The sequence below is a fragment of the Bos indicus genome, chromosome 17 (genome assembly GCF_029378745.1).
Source record: "Bos indicus isolate NIAB-ARS_2022 breed Sahiwal x Tharparkar chromosome 17, NIAB-ARS_B.indTharparkar_mat_pri_1.0, whole genome shotgun sequence".
NCBI classification, from domain to species: domain Eukaryota; kingdom Metazoa; phylum Chordata; class Mammalia; order Artiodactyla; family Bovidae; genus Bos; species Bos indicus.
In genome coordinates, this window is record NC_091776.1 from 53,321,754 (window position 1) to 53,331,512 (window position 9,759).

The 9,759-nt window shown below is 49.2% G+C and overlaps 1 protein-coding gene across 4 annotated transcripts in view; it reads right to left on the reverse strand.

Moving 5' to 3' along the window:
* MLXIP (MLX interacting protein) overlaps positions 1-4,741 on the reverse strand; it is a 60,732-nt gene extending 55,991 nt beyond the window's left edge. For 3 of the 4 annotated variants that reach the window (XM_019977305.2, XM_019977304.2, XM_070769491.1), the window contains exon 1: positions 4,223-4,740. In XM_019977305.2, the coding sequence (XP_019832864.2) occupies positions 4,223-4,635 (413 nt within the window). In that variant the 5' untranslated portion in view covers positions 4,636-4,740. Of the gene's footprint in view, positions 1-4,222 lie in introns of all 4 variants that reach the window. The other variant, XM_019977307.2, reaches the window with a different exon arrangement.
* Between the last annotated feature and the right edge of the window lie 5,018 nt (positions 4,742-9,759).

The window sequence follows — 9,759 nt, forward strand, 5'->3', positions numbered from 1 at the left end:
AATGCAGGGGGCCCAGGTTCGATCCCTGGTCAGGGAACTAGATCCCACATGATCTAGCAACTAAGAGTTCATGTGTTGCAACTAAGAGCTGGTGTAGCCAAAATAAATTTTTAAAAAGAAAGAAACAAAAATAATTTTAAAAAAAGAAAGAAATCTACTGTCCAGAAAGCTACTGTTTATCTCTAAATACATAAAAGAATCGTCTCTCCCCTCACCCCACAGATATTTACACCAAAGGTCCCTAATAAAGTTACATAAAAAGGTAGAGAAGCGAAACCAAAACCAAACCCAGAAAGCTGTCTACTAGATGTGTTCAGAATCTGCGTGGGTGATTTACATGTGTGACTTTCCTCACAATGTTAAGAGGGAAAGAGCCATGAACTATGTTCTAGAGGACATAGCTCCACTGTGGGGCTTCAGAGAGTATGGACAAGCCAAGAATGCATCCATTTAGCATCTGTCAAGCCAGCATTTAAAAGCCACATTAAAGACCCCAGTTAGATATGTTACTTCCCTTAGTTTATGGATGAGTAACTTGGGCTCCTAAAAAATGTCAGCTGAATGATGATGCAGAAGGGATTCAGCCCATTAAACCTCCTGTTGCTTCTTATTTGCCAGGCACTAGACCCATTCTAATCCCAGGGACGGGGGAGCCTGGTGGGCTGCCATCTATGGGGTCGCACAGAGTCGGACACGACAGAAGCGACTTAGCAGCAGCAGCAGCAGCAGCAGCAGACCCATTCGTGGGGTTTCCCTGATGGCTCAGCGGTAAAAATCCGCCTGCAATGCAGGAGACACAGGAGACGTGGCTTCAGTCCCTGGGCCAGGAAGATCCCATGGAGGAGGAAATGGCAACCCACTCCAGTATTCTTGCCTGGAAAATCCCATAGACAGAGGACCCTGGCAGGCTACAGTCCATGGGGCCGCAAAGAATCGGACATGACTGAGAAGGCAGGCAGACCCATTTATAGACATTATCTTAGTTATAAGTTATATTTATAAGTTATAAGTATAATTATAAGTTATACTTATCCTCCCTTCCATCCTGCAGGGACACCGTACTCTCCCCACGTCCCCAGTGGCGGATAGGAAGCTTTAGAGAAGGCAGGCCATGAATTTCTAAGCTCTGCCTTGGGGAGAGGCAACTTCTTCCTCTTCCAAACATTCCAACAATTGACCTCACACTGCAGGACCAAATCAAGATGTTTCACTACAGGGGGCTTTTCTTAGCATCATGGTGTGGGAAGGATGTGGATTTTACGGCCAGCTACAGGAAGCTGGAATCCGTCCACACTGTTACCTGTCCAGGTGGACCATGGGGCACCCCACATTTTCCCCAAAGTCAGTCTTGCCAAAGACCCTTTAGCAGTTCATGACTTTGCAAGTTCAGGGACAGATCACATCAGAGTCCCTAGTCCACTTCACACGACTGGGGAAAAAACCACCACAACTTCCCCTGCCCTTAGTTCCTCCCCCCAAAGAGCTGCTGAACCTCATCTGGAAACAGCTGGGAGGCAGCAGTTAACAGGAAACCAAACCCAAAAAAAAAAAAGCACAGAGTGTACCAGGGAGAGTTAGGCGGCTAGAACGAAGAGGCCGGGGGACCGACAGGAAGCTGAAGTCAGAAAGAGCCCAGGCCAGAAACAGACAGAAGAGGAGGAGGCCCAGCGGCCAGGAGAGGGAGAAAACCTGGAAAACAGGGGTGAAGGCTCAACATGGCCCTGAAAGGGGAGTGAGGCCACTTCTGGGGTTGTTTTCTTTCCCCTCTGCCCCCCATATCGCAACCCTCCTTCTCTGAAAGCCAGTGAGCAGTCTTCGCAGGATAGCTGAGGTCAGAAACATTTGTTCTTATGCTGCTTTCTGGGCCAGAGGCTGCAGCCCAGATAACTGGGTTTGAGTCCTCCTCCTGTCAATCTGTACCCACGTTCCACGCTGCCAACTAAATTCTGGGGCCACCCAGATTAGCCTCACGCAGAGAGGGACACGATGAGCATCTTCATGAGAAATTACTAGGCGGATGCCCAATGGGGGACCCGCAGTGGCAGGAGACTCTGCATGGGGAATGACAGCAAAGCCGGACAGACAACTAGCAGGGCTGGATGTCTCAAAGAACAAGGTAAGCCTCAAACCAAACTAAGCGTGCATTTTGCAACCAAGAAAGTTAAATGAGCAACGGCTGGCTGCCAAAATATTTTCAAAAGAAATGGAAAAAAAAATACCATTACTAAAATTCTTTGGTGTCATTTAATAATACGCCTTCAGGTTATCCAAACTGAGGACAGAGGGCAGACTGGTTTATTTACCCTTTAGCAGAGCTTAGGTGAGCTCTTCGGCCCTTGCCTCCTGCACTCCATCGCCCATTCTCTGTATGCGGAGAAGTTGATATTAAAATAAAGGCGAGGATTAAGTTTGCTTTATAGAACACATTCCTGTCTTTCACCTCCAGGTTTGTTTGGAAGCCCTCTCTTTCTCACTGCACCGTATGCTACAGTCGAGTCGAGTTTGATTCCAATGAAGAGCTCAAAATTTGAGACCGAGTAAGCAGGGCTAACCCTGGAGGAGGAAATGGCAACCCGCTCCCATATTCTTGCCTGGAAAATCCCACAGACAGAGGATCCCGGCGGGTTACAGTCCATGGGGTCGCCAAGAGTCAGACACGAGCAAGCATGCACGCACGCACGAAGCAGGGCTAAAAGCGGGCAGAGGGCTGAGACCTCAATACAATTTGGGTTTAAAAAAAAAAAATCTTCACAGGCTTGGTGCCAGCTCAAACTGGCAAGACCAGAGAATCAGAGCAGAGCCTAACCAATGTGCCACGCAAAGTGGGTGGGAGGAGAGCTCTGGGTAACGTACTGCAGCCATGTGGCAAACAAACCATCAGGGAAGCCTTCAAGAGAGGAAATGGGGGCGGGCAGAGTCGGGGTGCGTTTCAGGAACATAACAAAGGAACAAGTTGACTAATCATTTATTCCAGAGGGGGAAAATGCCACCGGGAGCTATGTATATCTAGCGTTTCAGCTTCAGGTAAATGTATAACTTGGGTATATTCGGGGCTCACTGCTTTCCAAAAAAAGGTGGGGGCGGTGGAGGGAAACGTTCGTACTCCTCATGATACTGCTTCTGGAGTCTCCAAGGAAACTTTGTCTGCGCTGCCTGCAGCAGACACCTAAGACAACCCCAGCCAGTCCAGTTACTAATGCAGTAATCTCCACTCTGCCGAGATCCTATCGTGAGCTTTGTGCAGGGCTGGGCTGCTCCGCACTGCAGCTCCTCCAAAGAAGTTCTGTTTCCGAGGCAGAAGTTATCTGAAGCAAATACCTGACAAATACTGAGAAAGGGAGAGTGGAAGGGCATTTTAAGCCCTGAGGTTAAACCCAGGCATTTCTGTGACTTGGGGTAAAAAAGAGATCTCCGCCTAGAGCCAGAGCCATAGGTGAGGATGGTGTCTGGGATACCTGCCCTAAACATCTCCAAATTATGTTTCAGGGCCAGCCCAAGGAGCCTCCAACTTGCCAGGGGGACAGCCTCCACCATCAAGGGCTAGGGCTTCAAGTTTTCCTAGGAGGCACTCAGGGCCCCTCCCAAATGTGGGTGGGGGCAGGGCTTCCCAATCAAGAGGGTGTGAGGGAACCCAGCCTCCCTCACAATAAGAAAATTAGCTCACACTTCAGGAGCAACTAAATATGTGCCAGGCGCTGAAATAAGCACTTTACCTATCTCATTCCATCCCCACAGCAGCCAACGGAGGCAGGTAATACTGTCACCCTCTATAAAGAAGGAAACGGGCTCGCAGACTTTACACAATCAGTAAACCAGCGCTTAACCACCCTGGACAGGTGGTCCCACTACTCCCTATTGCCGGAAACACACAAAGCTTTGGGGGGAAGGGTGGATAAAGTCTAATAACACGAGGTATAGCCTGTATTTACACCTTTTTCTAGTCTGAAATCAGTGGCCTCGGGACATTGGTGGCGGGGGGCGGGGGGGGGGGGTGGCTAGCTGGGGAACGTGAAGCCGGAAGAACTTAAGCCCTTGCAGACAGGGAAGAGGCCAGGACCTCCACCCGTCTCGTTTCCACTCGGGACCCCAGACCCATAAACCCACCGGATGGGGGAAGACCCAAAGGGAATGCCTGAAGCTAAGAGGTCCCCCGGCGGCAGCCCTCCACGCTTGTTTTGTCAAAGGAACCCCGCTCGAGAGGTGGGGCCGGCCGGGTTCCTACCTGTAGGCCAGGGTCATGCACTCGAAGAGCTTGGTGAGCGAGGCGTCGATGGACAAGTGGCAGGAGCTGGTCTTGCCGAAGCTGTAGGTCTGGCACGTCTGCTTGTTGACCGTGTCGAAATCGTAGCCCTTCTTGGGCGGGTGCTCCCGGTGCGGCGACGACACCATGAAGTGGCCGCTGTGGATGATCTGCTGGCGGCGCGGAGGCTCCTCGCGGCCCGACCCGGCCTTGGGCGGCGGTAGCACGGCGCTCGCCTGGCCCCTGGCCGGGGTGGCTGCGCCGGAGGCGGGCGGCGGGGACGGTTCATCCGTGTCAGAGTCGTCGTCGTCCTCGGGCACCTGGGGCTTCAGCAGCACGGCGCGGCCCCGACTGCGGGGCCGGCTCTGGGAGCACATGAAGACGTCGGCGGCCATGGGGGGTGCCCGGCCGGGGGCATCCCCCGGGGCGCGGGGCGACGCAGGGGAGCGAGCGAGACGGGGCGCCGGCCCGGGCCGGCCCGCGCGCCGACTGTCCGCGAGCGCGCGGCGGGGCGGGAGGGGGAGGGCGCGGGCCGACAGGGCCGCCTCGGCGCCGGCCCTGGCGTGACGTCACTGGAGCGTCTCGGCCAATCGGGCTCCCGCGTCGGCCTCTTAAAGGCGCAGGGGTCCTTTCCGTAGCTGGGCGGACAAAAAAAGGCGGGGGGGAGGGGGAACCGGAGGCCACGCCTCCCGGCCCCGCCCCTAGCCATCCCTTTCCCTTCGGGGTGCTGCGGGACATGGTGGCCAGGTGGTGTCACTCGCCAGTGTCTTGGCCTAAGAGAGGCGTTGGCCAAGCAGGTCGTGCAGATCCCGCCTCACACTCCCGGGAATGGTTCTGCCGCCTCGCCGCGGCCGGACGGGCGCTCCACGTGGTGGGTGGGGGTGGCGCTCCTTCCCCCTCCCAGGCCCCGCTTTCTCCTGCAGGGCCCGGAACTGTGTCCTAATGGCTCTTCCGAGATATTGCTGGGCCCTGAGGGTTTCGTCCCCATTTTATTGATGAGAAGACAGAGTCGCTGAATACCAACGGGATTTTCTAACGCGAAAGCAAGATCACTAACACTTCTCACCTCCGCAGAGGTAAAAACTAGCTCTTTAGTTAAGGCACTTTCCCAGGACATCGCAATCTGTCAGTGGCAGACACAGCCACCAGCTCCTTTAACTACAACTCAAAATACTGTCATTGTTGTTAAGATCTTAAACTTGGAAGGCGAACCAGCCCCTGCTAACTGCTAAGTCACTTCAGTCGTGTCCGACTCTGTGCGACCCCATAGACGGCAGCCCACCAGGCTTCCCCGTCCCTGGGATTCTCCAGGCAAGAACACTGGAGTGGGTTGCCATTTCCTTCTCCAGTACATGAAAGTGAAAAGTGAAAGTGAAGTCGCTAGCGACCCCATGGACTGCAGCCCACCAGGCTCCTCCCTCCATGGGATTATCTAGGCAAAAGTACTGGAGTGGGGTGCCATTGCCTTCTCTGAAACCCTTCCAAAAGGGGAAATTCTGAGCCGTAATTTTCTTCTCTGTCAAATGGGGATTCCTATGCCTCAGAAAGTTGTGACAATTTAAAAATGACTATAAAGTGCTTTGCACAGTGCCAAGCAAAGAATGAGCACTAAATAAACAGACTACAGACTGAAGGGACTGAACCAGCCAGACCAAAGGCATCTAGAAATTGCCAATACTCAGCCACTTTTGACTATAGAAACAGCGATTTCCTATGGCCCAACATAATAGTTGACATGTATAGAAAGCGGTCAAGGGGCTCAAAGCCAGCTGGCAGGGGCCACGTAGGGAGGGCAGGGCAACTAGAGGGCCAGTGGGGCCCCTGGGGCAGGCGCTCCCATCCTAGTCTCTGTAGGGCCTCCAGGGTCCTCTACAGCTGCTCCTGTGCTCTGCTTTGAAGCCAGTTTAATTTCCAGATTTGGGTGGGGTCTCAGCTTGTTACCACACCTTCCTCCTGATGAGGGAGCCTGTTGGGAGTGAAAGGGACAAATGGCTCTTATCAAAGCAACTGTGCAAACTCCATCCCCGGATGTCTTCAAGGAGGGAAAGGCCAGACTGACTGGCAGCTGGTGTGAGTTTGAAGTCTCCTCCCTTGCCCAAACTACCACTCCCAACTCTGGTTGCAAACATCCTAAACAGTTAAATGCCCAGCCTCTTTTGATATGGCAATTCCACTTCTATAATTTTATCCTAAAGTCTGTGTGTGCATCATTTATAAACAACGTGATGTCTAACAAGAGGGCATACATTGAATATACTATAGTCCCTAATCGGAGAAGGCAATGGCACCCCACTCCAGTACTCTTGCCTGGAAAATCCCATGGATGGAGGAGCCTGGTAGGCTTCAGTCCCTGGGGTCGCTAAGAGTCAGACACGACTGAGCGACTTCACTTTCACTTTTCACTTTCATGCATTGCAGAAGGAAATGGCAACCCGATCCAGTGTTCTTGCCTGGAGAATCCCAGGGACGGGGGAGCCTGGTGGACTGCCGTCTATGGGGTCGCACAGAGTCGGACACGACTGAAGTGACTTAGCATTAGCATTATAGTCCCTAATACAATGAAAGACTACATTTTAAATGATGCAAATGTATATTTATTGACATTGGAAAATATCATATATTGTTGGGTGGAAAGACAATTTTTAAAAAGTTATCAAGGGGTGGGAGGTGGGAGGGAAGTTCAAGAGGGAGGGGACATATACCTATGGATGATTCATGTTGATATGTGGTGGAAACCAACACAATATTGTAAAGCAATTATCCTCCAATTAAAAATAAATAAATTTTTTAAAAGTTATTAGCGGAATTCTTTGGTGGCTCAGTGGTGGGGAGGACTCCAAACTTTCACTCCAAGGGGCAGGGGTTCAATCCCTGGTTGGGGAACTAGGATCCTACAAGCCACATCGGCACAGCCAAAAAAAAAAGTTATCAGTAGTTTGATGTCAATTTTTAAAAATTCATATATTTATGTGTGTATGTCAGAAGTGCACCATAATGTTAACACTGGTTATCTCTGGGTGGGGCAACTATTTTCTAATTACCAAAAGAGACAATTATTACTTGTATACTTTTTTTCTTTGCAGTGTACTCTTTATTTCTCTTTGGTTTCTTAACACAAAAGGTATCTATGTGAAAGGAGATATATATATATATATGTATAGTTTTTTTTTTATGTTGACCATCTTTTAAAAGTCTTGACTGAATGTGTTACAATATTGCTTCTGTTGTTTATGTTCTGATTTTTTGGCCATGAGGCATGTGAGATCTTAGCTCCCCAACCAGGGTTTAAACCCTACACCCCCGGCATTGGAAAGTGAAGTCTTAACCACTGGACTGCCAGTGAAGACTGCCAGTGAAGTCTGTACTTTAAAAAAAAAAATTTTTTTTAAGGCCCTGCCATGTGGGGTGCAGGATCTCATTAATTGTTCCCTGACCAGGGACTGAACCCATGCTCCCTTCAGTGGAAGCACAGAATCTTGACCACTGGATCACCAGGGAGGTCCCAAGGATATATACTTTAAAAAACAAAAGCAAACAAACAAAAAACAAACCCCATCAATTTCCTGGGAGGAGATACACTCTTAAGGCTGAAGCTGAAAACTGGCAACATATAGGCCTTACTCGGTACACAAACATGCTTTGTTTAATCCTCCCCATAATTTCCTAAAGATCACATTAGAAAAGAAGCAAGACTTGAGGAAAAGCAGTTTAAAATGCAGTTAAAAGCAGAGGACCACCAAGAATGAGAGCTGCAGCTTGCTCCAAGCTCCCAGTCATTGGCTAGAAGAAAGTCTCAAGGGCAGTTTTGGGGAAAATGTGGCAATATTTGCCAAGGATCTAGGCTGATGACTGCCCCCTCCCTCCTACCGAGTAGTGGACAGCGACAGCAAGTGCACAGGGGGACACGCAGGGCAGTGTCCCAGGGGAGCCAGCAACTCCATGAGGGACAAAGAGCTTCCACACCCAGCAAGCCACAAGACCACACAGTCTCACCGGATAACCATCTTCTACCAGAACCTCATAGGATAACCATCTTCAACCAAAAATAAGAAGCAGCATTCCATGGTAATCAAATCAGCAAACAGGCAGAGAAGAATTCCCAAATACAGGGAATTCCCTGGCAGTCAGTGGTCAGGTCTCCACACTTTCACTGCCGAGGTCTCGGATTCAATCCCCAGTCAGGGAAACAAGATCCCATAAGCCTTGCAGCACAGCCAAAAAAAAAAAAAAAAAAACCCAAATACGAAATGTTACAGACCAGCAAAGCTCAGCAAACAATTAAGGAAAGTCAGCAGTCTGGAAGAAAGCTACCTGAGAACTAAAAAGTGAAAGGGAAACTTTAACAGAACAAACATAAGACTTTAAAAAATAAATAGCCCTGGAAAGAATACAGAAGATTCTGAACACATTGAGCAACAACCAATATGCAAAAGAAGCAAACAGAGGTCCTGGGAAAAAAATATGAATATAAAATTATGATTTTGTAGAAAAGTCAAGTTGAATAGCAAAATGACTGTCTGGAAAACACAGTTGTAAACTGAAAGACTAATCTGAGAATTTATTCCCAAAGACTGACAAAAGGACAAAGGGAAATTAAGTGACGTGGAGGATTCTTCCAGCGAAAGTTCCAGCACCTGCCTGATGGTTCCAGAAAGGAAGAAGAAGAAAGTAAAAGAGAGAGGAAAAATTGGAGAGAGGAAATAAAGCAGCAGTAAAAGAAAATTTCCCAGTGCTAAAGAAGCAAACATTCCATACGGGTCAAACAGGCTGACAGTGCTGTGATAAACCACACCCATAATTGCAAAGGCTTAAATACCCAAAAGTGGTTTTGGTGATGGAGTGAAAGTGCTGCACTCAATATGCCAGCAAATTTGGGAAACTCAGCAGTGGCCACAGGACTGGAAAAGGTCCGTTTTCATTCCAATCCCAAAGAAAGGCAATGCCAAAGAATGCTCAAACTACCGCACAATTGCACTCATCTCACACGCTAGTAAAGTAATGCTCAAAATTCTCCAAGCCAGGCTTCAGCAGTACGTGAACCGTGAACTTCCAGATGTTCAAGCTGGTTTTAGAAAAGGCAGAGGAACCAGAGATCAAATTGCCAACATCAGCTGGATCATTGAAAAAGCAAGAGAGTTCCAGAAAAACATCTATTTCTGCTTTATTGACTATGCCAAAGCCTTTGACTGTGTGGATCACAAAAAACTGTGGAAAATTCTGAAAGAGATGGGAATACAGACCACCTGACCTGCCTCTTGAGAAATCTGTATGCAGGTCAGGAAGCAACAGTTAGAACTGGACATGGAACAACAGACTGGTTCCAAATAGGAAAAGGAGTCCGTCAAGGCTGTATATTATCACCCTGCTTATTTAACTTATATGCAGAGTACATCATGAGAAACGCTGGGCTGGAAGAAGCACAAGCTGGAATCAAGATTGCCATGAGAAATATCAATCACCTCAGATATGCAGATGACACCACCCTTATGGCAGAAAGTGAAGAGGAATTAAAAAGCCTC